The 19923-nt window shown below is 40.1% G+C and overlaps 1 protein-coding gene across 1 annotated transcript in view; it reads right to left on the bottom strand.

Annotated features, from left to right (window-relative positions):
• Positions 1-4318: 4318 nt before the first annotated feature.
• The window catches only part of LOC124121320 (transmembrane protein 132E-like), a 92905-nt gene continuing 77300 nt past the window's right edge, over positions 4319-19923 (bottom strand). Inside the window, exons 6-9 of the mRNA XM_046484317.2 lie at positions 19124-19329; positions 14270-14561; positions 13440-13625; positions 4319-10156 (exon numbers count right to left, since the gene is read on the bottom strand). Coding sequence (XP_046340273.1) covers positions 9107-10156; positions 13440-13625; positions 14270-14561; positions 19124-19329 — 1734 coding nt within the window. The 3' untranslated portion in view covers positions 4319-9106. The remainder of the gene's footprint in view (positions 10157-13439; positions 13626-14269; positions 14562-19123; positions 19330-19923) is intronic.

Genomic DNA, 19923 nt, shown 5'->3' with positions numbered 1-19923 from the left:
GAAATGATGACGTCATTTAACTATTATGATGTCATATGCTAGCAACGGGTCATACACTTTTTGGCGGCAAAGCGATCCATGCTCTCGCTCACCTGAACGCTACATCTAATCGCAATGGAATTTCACAGTTTCATGCATGTACAGCACTCGATGCACGTGCACACAAGTATTGCGACTCACAATCACTTATGCAAATGAACTAAGTACACGTTTTAAATGTGCCTCCAAGACAGTATCTCAATGAGCAGACAAAATGGCGAATTGGGTACGATAGGGGTAGTCTAAGGGGAGGACGTCAATATCCCAAATTGCCCAAGATCTAATGTTTAGTGTAGGCGTAATTTATTTCTGGATTGAGGGACCGTCAAACGCGTGGGTTGGTTGTTGGTTGGTTGTTTTGTTGTTTACGCTGCACACAGCAATATTCCAGCTATGTGACGGCTATCTGTAAATAATCGAGACCGGATCGGACAATCCAGTGATTGACATGCGCATCAATCTACACAATTTGGATATGATGACATGCATCAACCAAGTCGGCGAGCCAGACCACCCGATCCCGATTATTTACAGACCGCGCCGTCATATAGCTGAAATATTGCTGATTGCGGCGTAACCCTCTGGCTGCCACCTAAAAATAGCCTGTGTACTATCGCTGTGCCGAGTTTATTTGCGAGTGACGTTCTGGAAACTGCACACTTTCGTCTAAAAACGACGTAACGTAACAACGATAAAACCCACAATTTTCAAATTTCACACTATAACAGCACAACCATTTCCCTAACTGTCTATGTAAATATTGTAAAGCATTAACGTGATTAACAGTAGTTTATAGCTCGGCAAACGTATTGAATATGCGATTTTTTACAAAATGTCCATATGCGTTATTTATTGACAGTAGAGTTGTGAAAATGACACAGATGTGATGGAAATTTACTGCTTTTTGCGATGTTGCAATTGCTATGGGCTTGGGTAATCCAAAAATATTTTATTTCAATTCTTTTAACATGCGTTTTGTGTAGGGACATATATATATGTCCAAATGGCATCCAGGGGGGTTAACAACAAACAACAGTAATATACAATAATAATAATAATAATGATCATCGAGTAGTTTGTGTTGCATTATTGCGCAGATCGATGTCACTGATTTCGTATCGTTGTCTATATTTTTGTTCATGATTACATAAGCAGTCTGTGAAGTAAGTATTGTTGACTTTTTTGTTTGCCAGGAGATTTAAACGCATAAACAGGTGTACGCAGTAGGGCTGGGATGGGTAACTCGGGTACCCGGGTCGGGTGGGTACTGAGTAGGACCCGGGTACCACGTACAGGACTACCCGGACCCGTTTTAATGACAAAAATTATCTAGAACTCTATGGTTACACTACAAGTCACTAATGTTCGCATTTCTTTCTGACTATGCACCCATGCGCATTCCTTCCGATTTTTTATACGGTTGAATAAAAATATAACTTAATTCAGCTTCAGTGTATGAATGACCAGATTGTTTAATACATGTATCTAAATACGTTTTGCCAGGGCTTTGCTAAAAATGTTCCCAATCGGACTTGAGACATCTCCTGAGACCTACAGTGGGTACCCGGGTAGGGTCAGGAAAAGGGGGGGGGGGGTACCCGGGTAGTAAATTTGGACTTGCCCCAGCCCTAGCACGCAGCATGTAAGTCCGCGAAGAAGTCAATTCTTAACAAAACGGTAATTATCGAAAGAAGCTGGCGTAAAATAACTACTAATGCTTGAGTGATTCAAAGGTCAAGGGGCCATTTCGTTTTCTTGTCTCCAGGAAATGGTATTGATAGAGCTTCTCTCTTCAGCATGTTTGATCGTACATCCACCAGTGGGTAATTATACCTGTCAAATGCCATGCTCGTACAACTACCAGTGGGTATTTATGACTGTCAAATGCCATGCTCGTACATCCACCCGTGGGGTATTTATAACTGTCAAATACCATGCTCGTACATCCACCAGTGTTGTATTTATAACTGTCAAATACTATGCTCGTACATCCACCAGTGTGGTATTTATAACTGTCAAATACTATGCTCGTGCATCCACCAGTGTGGTATTTATAACTGTCAAATACTATGCTCGTACATCCACCAGTGTGGTATTTATAACTGTCAAATACTATGCTCGTGCATCCACCAGTGTGGTATTTATAACTGTCAAATACTATGCTCGTACATCCACCAGTGGGGTATTTATAACTGTCAAATACCATGCTCGTACATCCACCAGTGTTGTATTTATACCTGTCAAATACCATGCTCGTACATCCACCAGTGGGTATTTATAACTGTCAAATACTATGCTCGTACATACACCAGTGGGGTATTTATAACTGTCAATTACCATGCTCGTACATCAACCAGTGGGGTATTTATAACTGTCAAATACTATGCTCGTACATCTACCCGTGGGTATTTATAACTGTCAAATACCATGCTCGTACATCTACCCGTGGGTATTTATAACTGTCAAATACCATGCTCGTACATCCACCAGTGAGGTATTTATAACTGTCAAATACCATGCTCGCACATCTACCCGTGGGTATTTATAACTGTCAAATACCATGCTCGTACATCCACCAGTGGGGTATTTATAACTGTCAAATACCATGCTCGCACATCCACCAGTGGGTATTTATAGCTGTCAAATACCATGCTCGTACATCCACCAGTGGGTATTTATACCTGTCAAATACTATGCTCGTACATCTACCAGTGGGGTATTTATAACTGTCAAATACCATGCTCGCACATCCACCAGTGGGGTATTTATAACTGTCAAATACTATGCTCGTACATCCACCAGTGGGGTATTTATAACTGTCAAATACCATGCTCGTACATCTACCAGTGGGTATTTATACCTGTGAGATTCCATGCTCGTACATCCACCAGTGGGGTATTTATAACTGTCAAATACTATGCTCGTACATCCACCAGTGTGGTATTTATAACTGTCAAATACCATGCTCGTACATCCACCAGTGGGTATTTATAACTGTCAAATACCATGATCGTACATCCACCGGTGGGGTATTTATAACTGTCAAATACTATGCTCGTACATCCACCAGTGTGGTATTTATAACTTTCAAATACCATGCTCGTACATCCACCAGTGTTGTATTTATACCTGTCAAATACCATGATCGTACATCCACCAGTGGGTATTTATAACTGTCAAATACCATGATCGTACATCCACCGGTGGGGTATTTATAACTGTCAAATACCATGCTCGTACATCCACCAGTGTTGTATTTATACCTGTCAAATACCATGATCGTACATCCACCAGTGGGTATTTATAACTGTCAAATACCATGATCGTACATCCACCAGTGTGGTATTTATAACTGTCAAATACCATGCTCGTACATCCACCAGTGTTGTATTTATACCTGTCAAATACCATGATCGTACATCCACCAGTGGGTATTTATAACTGTCAAATACCATGATCGTACATCCACCAGTGGGTATTTATAACTGTCAAATACCATGATCGTACATCCACCGGTGGGGTATTTATAACTGTCAAATACTATGCTCGTACATCCACCAGTGGGGTATTTATAACTGTCAAATACCATGCTCACACATCCACCAGTGGGTATTTATAACTGTCAAATACTATGCTCGCACATCCACCAGTGGGTATTTATAACTGTCAAATACCATGCTCGTATATGAACCAGTGTGGTATTTATAACTGTCAAATACTATGCTCGTACATCCACCAGTGGGTATTTATAACTGTCAAATACTATGCTTGTACATCCACCAGTGGGGTATTTATAACTGTCAAATACTATGCTCGTACATCTACCTGTGGGTATTTATAACTTTCAAATACTATGCTTGTACATCCACCAGTGGGTATTTATAACTGTGAAATACCATGCTCGTACATTCACCAGTGGGTATTTATAACTGTCAAATACTATGCTCGCACATCCACCAGTGGGTATTTAAAACTGTCAAATACCATGCTCGTATATGAACCAGTGTGGTATTTATAACTGTCAAATTCTATGCTCGTACATCCACCAGTGGGTATTTATAACTGTCAAACACTATGCTCGTACAACCACCAGAGTGGTATATTAAACTGTCGAATTACATGCTCCTCAAATCCACCAGATGACCAGCTCCAAGCAAAGAGGTAAGTCTTAGGATTCCTAACCTCATCCTTGATCTCAACCTCCAAGGACTGATATTTCTTCCTTCTGAAGCCCTGATGTGTTTTCCCATTGAACAGCATGAACACAACAAACAATGTATTATAATGAAATGATTTATTGACAGTAGAACTGATCTGTCACAAACAACAGACACACTGTCACTGCTATGTCATGTGACAGGTCACATGACAGTCACATGACAACACAGGACAGACAGACAGACAGACACACATCCACACAGACTTGAAGACAGTGAGGGATATAACTTAACAGGAAATACCCAAAAAACTGTAGTGTTGCTGCAGCATTGTGACCATAGGCAGACAGGCAGACGTGCTGAACACATACGGTTGTCTTTCACAATGCATGGCTATCCAAGGCTTGTTAAAATAATTCTTTCATTTCTCATGACCGACCGCCTACCTAAGCAATTTACCCAGCCTCTTATATCACTTTATCACAACAAGAATATTGATTTAGCTCACCTCACCAGGGCTCTGGTCCATGAAGCAGGTTAACAACGATTGTAGAGCTAAGTCTGCTCTGTGGAACAGGACACAAGGTGAGGAGGAGGCTCAACATTTACAGTTCCAGGTCATTGTCTGGCGCCCTAATTTTGCCGTATTTCGGTAAGCACCAGATTTTTATACAATAGCTAACTACACAAGTCAACACTACAGGGCCAACCTGGAGTAATTCTAATCAACTTTGTTTTCTTGATATGAAATATGTATTTTGATTACTGTTTGTGAACCTTAGGATAATAATGCCAAATGTTCAGAAACTGATTTGATTAAGACTGCCAGGATTTAATTATTCAAATTTATAGACTTCAATTCTCCTTTTTCTTAAATGCCATCAAGACTGTTGAATTCAGGTAGGGTATAAAAATTTCTAACAAATGTGTAAGCCACCCTACTTGGTTGGTATTTTTTAGCCAAATAGCCTAAATCAGTAACATTTTGAAATAACTAATATAATTCAAAGTTTATTAAGTCCTACTCATAATTTCTCAACTGCTAGAATTAATATGCAACAAAAGATGAGAAATGTCCCATTATTCAATGATCATGAGAAAAATATAGGATGCAGTAAATTCCATCATTAAAATGGCCATCAAAATAAAAAAACAAAAATATGTAAATAAAAAGTCCAAATACTTATTAACACATAGCAAATCATGGAAAGTTATAGAATAGAAGAAAAAATACAGATCTAAAAATGACTTGTAAAGTAGTTATAGAGAAGTTAAGTGATATTTACTTGTGGATTCTTGAGGAAAATGCTAAATCTGATAGTATCACAAAGGCTTGCTGATTAGACAACAGTAGGGGCAACCAAGCATCTGGGGAACTTTAACAAGACAATGACATGAACAATCTGTTACCATGGTTACAGGAAACTAATTAACATCAGGTGTTGTCACAATCAAGAAATGTGCAAAACTTAACAGGGTCTTCACTAGTTAAAAAACAAGACCATAATGAATTGATTATTTTAAACACAACAAATTAAAATCTGCCAAAATGAATCATTTTTTTGTCATTTTTCACAGATCCCATTCCCATCAAAACAGTTCCAAGAACTGGTTTGGAGTTGGGTTTGTTGGGAAAAATATTCAATTGTTCTGAATCCAAACCTGAAACAGTGACTAGTTGTTTAATATACACTACTCCATCTTTTGATAGGGATATCTTTTTTTTATCTTTTCATGATACACAAAACAGACACTCATAATACCGTATTCGATGTAATAAGCGCCCAGGGCGCTCTCAAAATTAGAAATAGGGGGCTCTTATTAGAATATTTTTTTGAGTTGAAAGATCGTAAATTTCGTGGTTTATGCTGACAGCCTGAAATGTTTATATACAACAGATATATTTTTCTAGGATTTAATTGCCCATAATTAAGGGTGCATATAGCATATGAGTGTGTATTATACGCAAATAAATAAGTCTTGTGTACATTAATCAATCGGAAGGGTGTTAATTGAGATTGTTCACTAGCCAATATATTAACAAATATCGCCGTGGGCGCTTATTAGAGCAGGGCGCTTATTACGTGGAATACGGTATGTCAAGTGCAATTTAAATATAATGACATATCTGATTATTCCTATCAAAAGTGGAGTGGTATATGTTTGTTTGGGTAATTTTGTCTGAAAATGTTATAATTAATTCACTATAGCCTTAGACACTGAATTTATTTTTTTTTATTAAAAAAAATAACATTTTAATATCTATCCTAGCGTCCTAAAGACAATAAGGATTAGGTTGCAACAAACATCAACACACACAAATACTTTCAGTAAAAGTGTCATATTTTACATGTGGTTTGCAATATTTAGGTCACTAACAACAACTTCACTTGTTTTCTAAAAAGGAGCTAATTACAATCTCCAAGAGGAAATTCCAAAATAAACATACTTCCCATGAAGCAAACGCCTATTGCTTTATACTGATTTTGTCATGCCATTCAATTCCTTAGCACTACGTTGCATTTATATTTGCTTCAGTAATTTCCAAATCAGTAATACTAATATCAAATTTCTTGAACGAAATTAATCACCTTTCAAAAGTTTGAATTGAGATTTCATTATTACAAGATCTGTAATCCTGATATAGATTTCGACAACATTACCTTGGCAACTAATCACAATCTTTTGAATGACTAATGAAAAAGACGTGAGGAGTGGGGGAAAGTCAGATCTATTTGCTGTGAAATGACAAGTCACATGACTTGCACAGGAGCACCACTGAAGCGACGTGTCCACGCTAACACAATCTACACAGAGTTACATCATAGTCATAGTAACTGCTGGCTCCCTAGTCACAGTGTCTTGGTCAGGACTTACTCCACCTGTCTAAAATAACACACGCAGATGGAAGTAAAACTACTCCAAATTTTCTGGCAATTGTTGGCTTGACTTCTCAAATTTAGGTCAAATTTTCCTCTAATCTGTGCAGTTAAGACAGCCATTTTTTTCAAGAAGGAAATATCGATTGAAATCATTTCAAATCACTTTTCACATGACAAAATTGCCAATATTCTTTACACGCAATTTTTCATAGTGAGTGCATTGAGTTTACTGCTTTTTTCCGTATTTAGTTATTTAATAGCAAGTCAGCTTGATGGAGGAAAACCCAAAGTGATGCAGGTCTCAGACCTTCACCACAGCAAACTGCTGCCCCTTTGATGATTCTACCACCTCACTAATTTTCCATCAAGCAAATGCAAACTGGTCTTGATGCATTTCTCAATTTTATATTTATCACTGCTGATCAAAGTAATTTCCCAAAGCAAGACACTGTGAGGGGGTTCCAGCATATATTCAATATATTGCATTTCGCATATGCATAATAAACAACACTATAACACAGGGCTGAGAAAACAGCTCAGTTAAAAAACAGACAGGGCTGCACTTGACACCCCTACTAAAGACAGGACTCTTCCATTCTGTTGATGGGCATTACAGCCCCGGGGCATTCCACTGAACAAAGCAGGGAGAATACACACAAACAGAATGGAAAATAATCTAAGGAAATATATTATAATTGTTCAAGGGGTATATTGAGAGAGATCGTACCATCCCTGTTGTTAAATGGACTCTCCCAGAACCAAATGGCAACCTTTTGTTGGGTGTACAGCGGAGGGTTGGTTAACGCACATATAGGGGTGGCCTGCAGTAACTTCACAACAATCACACTGACCAGGATATTTGATACTCAACTACTTTTTGTTAACCATCAAAAACAAAGAACAATTCTCGACAAAGAGAACAGTTGCAGCGAGCAATACAGATCCACTTCTTACAGATCATTATTTTCCACAATATTTTTTTCGACACAAAAATACACTCTGGTTTACAGTGCATTTTAAAAAGCATTTGATGTTATCTCATCTTGCAGTCTTCATGTCAGCCGGTTACAGACAGTAAAAAATGTCCAAGATCAAGCTAAAAGATTTTAAATTCATCTGACCAAAACATTTTCTTCAAGGAAATTTGGTTACTTTCGCCTACATTGTCCGGGAAAGGACTCAACATAATCTGCCATGTCTGTAGAAGTAGTTGATGTTATTCTACATGACCACCACACAGTGTTCTTCACTGTGCATGTGCCTGGTCCTATCATCACCAGTTCTCTCCCTTGTTAGAGTTACTTCCCTTTACCAACTCCTTTGACTCAGGACCACATTCTCATATGCCATGATTGTCTCCTTTGCCTGTCACATGCAAATATATAAGACAATATGAGTATTATATACACCAGCACTATAATGCCATCTCACTGCTCAGGCATGTGCTAAGAGGCCGCCATTTTGATACATAAACTCTCAAATTTAGTCATTATGCATTTCAGGTCCCACCTGCCTTTTTCCTGCCATGGAACATCTCAATAGGACCTTCAGGCAGCATACAATTATTTACAGTGAATACTTCCAATATAGGATCACAAACTATCAGTGTGGCATATAATCACGTATATCCTACACATGTAGTATAGACAATACAAGGGTGCCAGTATGATGGTATAAGTCTCTAGTACTGCTAGATGAGTGTGGGTCCTCAAGAAATACTTGGTTCACATCACAACGAGGACCTGGCCCATTAAATACCTGAACAACACTCATGTCCACAGCTCAGTACCACACCGTGCCCTAATCCAGTCTTCTGCACAACCATTTCGTAAGGGAGAGATTTCCACTTGTGTTTTCCTGTTCATTCTGGCAAAAGGCAAGACGCACTGCATCCAACTGTTCCCTCAACACTGGACATGAAACAGGACGAAAATGCAAGCAAAGTGCCATATTCCTCATAGTGTTCATGCTCTCTCGTATACAGCAGAAAATTGAAAATAGTTCAGAAGAAGATTAAAACTTAAGGCGTTATGCAGTTGACTCTTTCAAATTATCAAAGTATTCCATTAGTTGATCGTATGTCATCCCCATTGCTTCATAATCCCATTCGGCATCCTCTGGGTTGGGGACTTCTGCCCCATCCAAGAGTGGGTTGGCAGTGATCCGAATGCTGCATTCCGAGCCTTTGTATGTCGACACGGTGCTGTTGCGGTTGCTTCCACCGTTCTGTGAACTGTTAGAGCTGTGACTGCTGCTCTGAGGACGAACAATCATCTGGTTCCCATTGAAGTCCTCCTCTGGCATGAGCGTCTGTGAGCAGCGTGTGTGATGAGCACCATTACGCTCGAGCGTTGAGCGTCCGATCCATACCCAGTCATGTGCCTGAGATACTGTATCCTTAGGACCTTTTGGAATACGCTTTCGGCGGTATCTGAGCATGAATACAACACAGTTAACAGTAAAGACCAATATGGCCACGCAGAATACAGCCAGCAGGACATACATGCCAATCTCCAATGGAGACAGGCGGTTGTTTTCTCGGATTGGCTGCTGGTGAGCTTCAGATTTGGGTTTGGACATGGGGAGATTACCAAAGGCCAAATCGACAGGAATCACTTGAGGATCAGACTTGTCCTTCTTCAAAATCTTATCGAACTTTGACTTAGACTGGTGTTGAAAGTATTTGTCTTTATTGTCAATATGTATTTTCTGGATGTTCTGGTTGTGATCATCTTCATCCTCCCACCGTCCGCTGGCGCGGTTGTTGTAGTTGCCGTCACTCTGAAGACTGTCATGGTAGCTACCTTCCTTGGAGAAGTCGGCAGTCACATATACATAGGTTGTAGAGAGTGGGCGGGAACGTTTTCGTGGGCATTGGTCTCCATGCCTGAAAACAACTTTGACGAATTCATCACTTCCTTCACCAACTGCACGGATCTCGTAGTTGTCCGTGTCAAGAATGTCGATCACATGGTGGTTGAGGGAGGAAATCTTTATGTCATAGTCCTTAGAATTGATGTACTTTAGAGGGAAGCTTGTGCCATCAGAATACTGCACGGACACATCCAGACTTGCCTCCTGAAATCATGGAAAAAACATTTTTGCTTTCAAAGACATCTTACAGACAATGACATTTATGAAGAGGCTGATTCACTACTGCTTCAAAGAGGTGTTTCGGAGCCTAGTTTGAGTGTGTTTGGTCTTGCACCTCTCTAATCCATATTCTAGCAATTATTGTAACCACATTCCGGCCACGTTCTACTAACCATATTCTAACAATTTTTCTAGCCATATTCTAGCCATTATTCTGACCGCATCACAGCAAAGGCACAAAATTGAGCTTCACATATTCTACCCATGTGCACTTTCATCAGTACTCCACCTACCCCTGTGTAGCCAAGTAGTGAGAGATTTCGTTCATTATCTAAAATAAGTCAGGTTTTGTTTCCCCACATGGGTACAAAGTTTCCACTATTGTGTTAATGCTGTAATATAGCCTAAAGGAACAGGAAACATACACCTTTTGTTTCATATTTCCTCCATCTACACATGAATGACAAACCAGTGGTAGATAGTGGTAGATACATGCTTGATTGAGGTGAATATTGTTTTAGCAATCTTACAACCACATCATTGGTTACAACACCAAGAATGGGCTTCACACATTGTAGCCATGAGGGGAATCAAACTTGGTATTTGACATGGTTAAGCAAACACCTCAACCACTTGGCTAACCCAGCAAAAACATAATAATAACTCTGAATCAATTACTAAAACTGTGCCTTGAAACCTCTTACACACAGAAACAGAAAGGGTGGGGTGAGGTGAAATTGGGGGTGTGGGGTGTTAATGCTAGTCCCGACTTATGCCAGTTTTAAAGCGTAGATGCATGCTGCAGTTTAACATGAATACCCCACTCAGACAGAGTATACTGACTTTAAGCCAACCAGTCATTGTTTTATCTCCTTAACACCGAGCACCAGGCAGTGCAACAACAAAGAGACAAAGAAGTGCTGGAGATTTTGTGTTTGAGACAGAATATATTTTATGTGACCTCTATTTCTTTGCATAAAACAATTTTGGGGAAACCAAAAACATATTTTTAGGACATTCAGTGAACAATGTTTTTCTAAAAAACTGAGACAAAAAACACAAAATTCAAGGATTTGCTGGATCAAACTAGCAAAGACTCAGAATATCAAATGGTTGGACTTGTGATCATGGGGGATTCTGAGCAGGAAAACATTACAAGGCCATGTTTCTACGCAATTCAAAGCCATACATCACACAAGATAACACGCACAAACTCAACACTTGATGTAGACTGGTTAGATGCTCGAGGGAAAGTATCAAGAGAAAAATACTGACATCAAAGTCATAAGGACATCATTACAGGAACAGAAACTTAGTGACCTGAAATGACGAATTTCTTTGAATAAAATTAACCAAACAAATCCTTGTACATCACATGAAAACATTGCCAGTGCTTAAAATCAGTTGCACAGTTCTCAAACTTTTTTCTCTGTCTTTTTTCATAAAAACAAACAGACTACTGCCTGCAGTAGAATGTATGCTCAATCGTATCCAAAGAAACGGACTATTTCTTCAGGCTAACATCTCTATATCGTACCTCAACCTGGCCACTTGCAACACAAAATGTTCAAACAAATTCTTTGATTTAAATGTCAGATGCTAAAGGCTATGTCTCTTAATGAACATTATTAGGTCTATGAAGTCATCCTGCCTTGCAGCAAAGTGAATCAAGTTGTTGAGAGAGATGAAGTCATTTTTTTACATGAAAACGTACGGCCATGGGACGTACTCAAGACAAACCAGTTACTGCAGGTTTGGATCTAGAACTGCCTACACAACAACAAACAAGGTCTACATTCAACGTGGAAAATTGGAAATAAGCAATTGATTCAGGTCTGAAGACTTGCTGCATCAACAGCTATCAGCCTTGAATGAGTGAGACATTGTTCTAAGCTGTTAGACCACAAATTAATTATCAGCTTTCATCCAAAGGACAAGGTAGGACAGGTGCCCTTTGTGGCTCAGTAAGAATGTCAAATTATAAATATAGGGAAAACGTGAAAATTATCAGACATGTACAAATGACTGACATGTAACCTTTTCTCTTCTTTAAACGTGCACGTTTTGGACTTCTGACATGATCATATACAAAAATATCACTAAAATGAGTGAAAAAGGCTGAGATTATTCAAATTTAAAAAAAAAAAACACTAAGCGCAAGTCGGTTACCCAACATGAGTTGTTTCCAGATGTTTCTACTGTTGTTAGGCCTAAGAAAATCAGCTTGGGCAAAAAACTTGCTCCTGTTCAAATATTAGATATTGCTCCTTGAAAACCTCTAAAATAATCCTTGGTGACACAATTTAACCTAGTTCTCATTCATTTGAACACATCTGATAACTTTCATACGAATTTCTAAGACTTGTGTTCAATACTTGAATAAAACAGAGCTTGTGGATCAAAAAGGGCCCTTATCCTATCTCGTCCTTTGTCAAAAGTGGAAGTCAGCAGGCGTTCTATTTTCACTAGTCCTGTCATATTAAACCCGGAAACCCATGCATGGACAAGTTGCTCTTACGACCAGCATGGGGTCTTGTTAATCTTCCTCATGCATGCGATTGTTGTTACTGTCAATCCTCCACCTACTATATATATTCTGTACCATGTTCATTATTTAGCCTTGCTTGACAATGGTATACCAAAACAACGCCATTACAGTAAAATAAAGAAGTTGCTATCCATAAATTGTGTCTACTTTAACACCCACAAACCTGAAACGACATAATGTAACAAATGTTATATTTGGGATAACACTTTCTTAGTAAAGTACAGATTCTAGTACTTTTGAGGGGTTGACTCCCATCCGGGACTCGAACCTACACTCTACACTGCCAGAGTGAGGCACCTAATCACCAACACACAAAGTCAGCAAAGTAACCCACTCAGCCACTGAGGCTCCCGCAAAAATTATAGTCTGACAACTGGTAGTCTAGATCACGTACTTTGTGTTGGTTGGTTGGTTTGTTGTTTAACGCCGCACTCAGCAATATTCCAGCTATATGACGGCGGTCTGTAAATAATCAAGTCTGGACCAGACAATCCAGTGATTAATATCATGAGTATCGATCCACCTAATTGGAATCGATGACATGGATCAACCAAGTCAGCGAGCCTGACCACCCGATCCTGTTAGTCGCCTCTTACGACAAGCAAAGTCAACCTTAACGGCAAGCGTGGGTTGCTGAAGACCTATTCTACCCCGGATCTTCTCGGGTCCGTACTTTGTCTACCCCTCTGACATAATGCTTAACTCCTAACTGTAGCATACCTTGTGTTTGGACATCAGCTTGTGCTCAAGGTGAGCAATGGCGGTGAGGGTGCCAGGAAGCGAACCCTTGACGATATCAAGCCGGACGCCGCTGATGACTCGGATGAGCAGACGCTCTATGACAACCTTCTCCTTGCCCACACGGACCTCCCTGGCAGCCATGACACGCCCGGTCGGTGACAGCACCTGCATTATACAGGCACATGTTAGTACTTTCACCCTGGTATCTCTTGCACATAGGGGGGCACGGGTGGCCCAGTCGTCTAAGGCGCCGCGATTCGCTGTGCAGAGTTGCTCCCCTTGGGCATGCCAGAAACCTATGATTGTGAGGTTCGAATCCCGGTTCGCCACGATTATGTTTCTAGGTTTGTCAGCACTATACCCGTGCTCGTGGGTTTCACGAAAGAGGTAAACGTCTGAGACCTGCATCACTTCGGGCTTACCTCCCACATTAAGCTGACACGCCGTGATATAACTGGAAAACCGTTAAAAGCGGCGTTAAACCAAACTCTCTCACTCACTTGCACATAGATTTTTGTTTGTTTATTATTTAACGCCACACTCAGCATTATTCCAGCTATATGCAGCGGTCTGTAAATAATCCAGTCTGGACCACACAATCCAGTGATTGACATCATGAGCATTGCTGCACGCAATTGGGATACGATAAAAGGATCAAGTCAGGGAGATCCCATAAGTCACCTCTTACGACAAGCATGGGTTGCATAGGAATACAATAAGTACAATAAGTACTCAAATGACATCAGCTCTACAGGTCTTTTATGAAAACCTACAATTACTTAAGGACATTTTAATTTCTAAAAGTGTACCTGGACTTCAGTCCTTCCTTGGCCTAGACCTTGGATGATGTTCCCTTCAAGGGAAGCAATCCTTGGATCCGACATTCTCATCCTCTTCAAGACAATGTCAGTGACCTTGAGATAGGCCTTTCGGTTGTGGTAGTAGTCAATACGAGACCGAGATTCTATGTGGAAGCGGGTGAAGACCTCGACCTCAGCTTGCTGCAGACGCAACTGGCAGCCATGACGGTCCAGTTTCTGGTTACGATCACTAACATAGAACCCTGAGTGGGTCAGCAGTCCAAAATCAACACTCCGTTTGCTGGAACAGAAACAGGGGCACATTTATTACAGAAATCTATTTCTTTTAACAGATGGGACTGAACTTTGTCATACAGTTTAGTATTTCAGTTATATCAAGGCGTGTCAGCTTGATGTGGGAGGACCTTCAAAATAGTCCTCTTGCCCAAGACTACTAAATTGTGCAGAGAAAAAGTAAAACTTCAACGATGGTGGTCCTCAATGACTAGAAGCATTTGAGGTTCATAATTCTATAAATACAAATGAGTGAGTTGGGTTTAACGCTGCTTTTAACAGTATTCCAGTTATATCGCGGCGTGTCAGCTTAATGTGATACATGTCTGAAAGGTTTACCACTTCGGTGAAACCCATGAGCACGGGTATGGTGCTGACAAACCTAGAAACATAATCGGGGCGAACCGGGATTTGAACCCACAATCATAAGTTTCTGGCATGCCCAAGGGACGCAACTCTGCACAGCGAATCGTGGCGCCTTAGACCACTAGGCCACCTGTGCCACCTTTATAAACAAGTAAACCTGACAGAAAATTTTAAACACAGTAAATATTTTTGTCTCATTCAAGCAGGACTCGCTACAAATTCCAAGGACGAGTGAAACTAGTTTACACTTGTCCTCTGAGAGCTGTTCCTTAATGTGATCTAAGCACTAAAACGATTTAAACCCGCATTCCTTAACACTAAGATCGCTTTGTGGAACGGGACCCAGGACTTGTCTTAAAAAAGACAATTCTTAGGCTGGTAGTCTTCTAATGCTACTCATTGCCATAGGTGAGGTGAAATGGGGTTTAACGTCGCGTCCAAGATTATTGCACTTATATAGCGACGTGCATGTACGTGTGTGTGTGGCTGCTTGTACTAGTCCAGACTGATGCCGATTTATAGTGCTAGCCCACTGGGATACCATGAAGCAGTTTAACATGAATACCCCACTCAGACACAGTATACTGACTCCGAGCCGACCAGTCCTTGTTTTAGCACCTTAATGCCGAGCGCCAGATAGGGTAACAACAAGTACCATCTTTAAACTTCTTTTGGTATGACGCGGCCGGGGATCAAACCCCGGACCTTCCGCTCTCTGGGCAGACGCTCTACCACTAGACCACGGAGGCGGTCCTCATTGCCATAGAAACTTGTTATGGGCATCAATAACAATAGTACACCACATCCAATTAATAATGCCCACTGTCTTGGGGGCCAGTCAGGGGAAATCTGGGGTGGATCACCATGCAATATGACGGTCTCTCAGGGAGGGTTATAAAAAATATAACACATATTTGGGGAGGGTCATGAAAAAATGGACATTTAATAAAAATAATAATGAAGTGCTTCTTGCATTTTTTCTTTTTCAGGGAGGGCCATGAAAAAATGTACAAGGACATGAGGAGGGTCATCCAAAAATATGACAAGAATTAGGAGAGGGTCAATATTTTCAGTACATTAGTGCATCCAAAACGTCTGACCAGTCCTCTGAGTTACAACATGGTCTACAAACACCACCTGAACATAGAATCATAAACACATGCACTGAACTTGCTCCCAGACTGATTTTTTCAAATGCACATGTGAATGCCCCTGAACAAAAACATCCTATATAACTCTCTTATCTTCTAGTAACATATTGAAGTGAAGTGCAAGTGTTGGTTTTTTATCTCCCTGAACAAACTTCCATGGATATCCTGCTTGCCTGACAACTAACCTCTTGTGACCTCAAAATGTAGCAGCAGCGTGCGGAAATGGATATTTGTCAGTACAGTTTAATTCCTGTCCCATGAACATTTATATTATACATTCATGCCCGTGCCAAAATGGAAATGGTCCAATGTTACAGAGCATATTGTTACAATTCGGCCACAACAAATTATGTATTTGCTTGCTATTTTCAGTCTCTATACTCAATTTCCTTTTGGTTTTGCAGCTGTGATTTCTTCATCAGATAGATTTTACCCTAATTTAGCTATAGATATAATTACATTTTATTTTTAAATAAAGGTCCTTTGCAATGACCTTGCCTCTTGGGAAGGATTAATAATCATATCAAGATGTTTAATTTGTATCCATCATGTATCTACACTGAGAACAAATATGCATACTCCAAGGTTCACATCATTATGGGGGCGGTTGGGTAGCCTAGTGGTTAAGGTGTTCGCTCGTCACGCCAAAGTGAGTGAGTTTGGACTCTAAAATAATGGGGTCCCCCTGGACGCGTTACCCACAGTCACTGTAGGCACGAATGGTGAATGTGTGAATTTTAACCTGCCATTCTGAGTGAGTGAGTGAGTGAGTGAGTGAGTGAGTGAGTGAGTGAATGAGGTTTTACGCTGCTTTTAGCAATATACCAGCAATATCACGGCAGGGGACACTAGAAATGGGCTTCACACATTGTACCCATTTGGGGATTCGAACCCCGGTCTTCGGCGTGACGAGCGAACACTTTAACCACTTGGCTACCTGACCACCCATGTCACGCCAAAGACCCGGGTTCGATTTCTGACATGGGTACAATGTGTGAAGCCCATTTCTGGTATCCCCCGCCATGATATTACTGGAATATTGCTAAAGGCGATGTAAAACCATACTCACTCACTCACATCATTATGGGATGATAGTACGACTTAATAATGTTAATGGGACCTGGGCCAAAGATGGAAATCGGCCAAAATTCAATCAAAAGGAAAAGCTGCCCTGGATAAAAAATTACCATCATTGACCACCTTCAGTGACCTTTCCCTAAGAAGCATGGACTTGTGGAAAATTGGAGGTTTATCGTCAGTATTCACAGAAAAAATGTGATAGACACAATTCTGCTCATTACATACACAGTATTCCTGTTTGTCGTCATGCCCGGCAATTTTGCGATTTTTTAAAATTATAACCCTACTTCTTTGTACCGTGGGTCATTTTGAACATGTAACATTCATATATACAGTTCTTAACAAGTTAAAGAACACCTACAGTTGGAAGGCTGTGTCATGCAATACCCATCAGCCACGACAAATAAGCTATAGTCACATGAAAAAATAGGTTTCCTTTAACTTCTCTTAAATAGTAGACAATGATGGAGACAATACATTTTATGGATATTCAACAATTTCTAAATGCCAATCAAAGACTTCAAATACATGGACAATGTCAAATTGGGCAATATATCAGGTGAAGACTTTGACAGTGAAATTGCACTCTTCTTTACACCATAACTTTCACAGTCATCATCTGAGGATAAAGAGTTTTAATTTTTAGCATAACAGTGGTTTTGTAACCATCCTGCCACCAGGAGAACATCAACATTCGTCCAATTCCACATCAGTGTCAAACTTAGACTTTCTCTTCCCTTTCATAGCACCAACATTATCCTTACCCTACATTCTCACGACCAAACATGATGAGAACTAGTTGTTTACCAAGTGGTACCTAACAAACAAGGCATAAACAGAGATGAGTGGCAATGCTATTAATCTAACCATAATCAAGCTTGATGACTTAAAAGTATTTTCCTAAGCACTGGTTCCTGGTCCTTCAACGTGAAAGGCATCACGTTTATGGATGCTCTATAATTAGCGAGCCCGACTGCGGAGCTGCAGCTACAGTTCAGTAACGAGCAGGGCTAATGCGGTACTGATGGAGAAAAGCTCTTATTTTCCTGTTCAGGTAATCAAAGGATGTTAACTGGAAGCTTCCACTGGTTAACAAATTACCTTGTGATTTATAGGTTAACAGTAATGGTAGGTATAGCCGCTGTGAAAGAATTCAAAGTAACGACTAATTTGAGGATACAATCAAACAAGATGGTAAAACAGGCAGAAGCCATCCACCATGTAAAACGTGGTCCCCTGGGAGAAAGAAATCTCATCTTTTGCGATCGTGTATCAGCTTGTGTACTTGCCAGTTTCTCATTTAGTTTTCAATATCAAACATGTCGTACTATTTTGGGAACGCGTAGCGGACCATGATCGTGATTTCTTCAATAATGTATTTTGTCAGCCATTTTGGTAGTGCAGTCTGGGATAAGACTAACATTTAGTCCAGGAAACAAAGTAATTTTACTTTTAAATATATATCTACGAAATAAAATCCAAATGCAGCCCTGAACAATGCTCAATTTCAGACTAATCCAGACTTGCCAAATCATTCAAGATTTTAATTGGATTCACTTTTTTACATTATTCTCTAAGGTCTGGGAGACAGATTAGGTTTGGGTTATAATCAGGCTGTATAGTTTACTTATATCTTAAGCACAAAGAAATGTTTGTTTCATACAACTTATGCTTGGATCACTGCCACAAAACTCAGCTCAATAGGACAGGGAAATGTGCCACAAAATCAAGTTCACTGAAACTACTGCTTTCCAGGGAAATGTAGAAATGTTTTTGCATGATGGCATGAAGGTCAAATATCTTGAAAAAGGTCATAAAAAAAGTAAGTACCAAATATTTCTCAAATATAAGGTTATATAAATTCAGCACAGTTGAGTCGAAATGGAAGTAATGATATCATATGTTTAACTCTGGGCACACATGTAAGTGCTCTCACAGAACTACAATTAGTACATAAGAAATGTTTGCTGACCTTCGTTGGGCCTTGGTCTGCACCTTCCAGCCCCGAATCTGTCCGAGCTTGTTGTCCGACAGTTGGATGTCCAGCCTACTCTCGGGAACCCACACGCGGATGTACATGTTGTCCGTGTACAGGCCAGTCTTGGCGATCACAGTGACGTTGTGCGAGCCACGTGTTTCATTACCTTCAAAGTAGATTTCTGAGCAATCTGGTGCAACCTACAAAGAAAATAAGCAATGAATTACAAAATGCAAGAACAAGAAACAAGTATTGAAAATAGAACTGAAACACTTCCATTTTTTAAATGCTAAAACACTATAGTCATTAAAGCTTTTGCTGGTCACACTGAAGTTACTTTCTACACATCACTGGTATTCATACTACATCGTTAATAACAAAATGAATGAGTGATTCTTATTTTACAACACTCAGCAATATTCCAGCCATATCATGGCAAGAATGAAGTTGGTCAAGGCAAAGCACATCATCAGGGCACAAGACACAATCAGCCAGGTCACACACTATAACCAATTTCAAATTCAGTCTCCCCTAGAATTCCTATGAATAATTTGTTTGTTGGTTAATGCCCCAATCAGCAATATTCCAGCTATATGACGCCATCATGTAAATAATCAAATCTGGACCAGACAATCAAGTAACAATCCTGTGAGCAACAATCCACGTCATTGGGTACAAGGAAACACAATTAACCAAGTCACTGAGCCTGACCACCCGCAACATTAAGTCACCGCCTACGACCATCATAGGTTGTTGGGGACCAATTCTAACCTGGAATTCCCACAAGGCAAAAC

Source organism: Haliotis rufescens, unplaced genomic scaffold, assembly GCF_023055435.1.
Source record: "Haliotis rufescens isolate VD_foot unplaced genomic scaffold, xgHalRufe1.0.p SCAF_21, whole genome shotgun sequence".
NCBI lineage: Eukaryota > Metazoa > Mollusca > Gastropoda > Lepetellida > Haliotidae > Haliotis > Haliotis rufescens.
The sequence above is the reverse complement of the archived record's forward strand: the minus strand, read 5'-3'. Positions and strand labels throughout refer to the sequence as shown.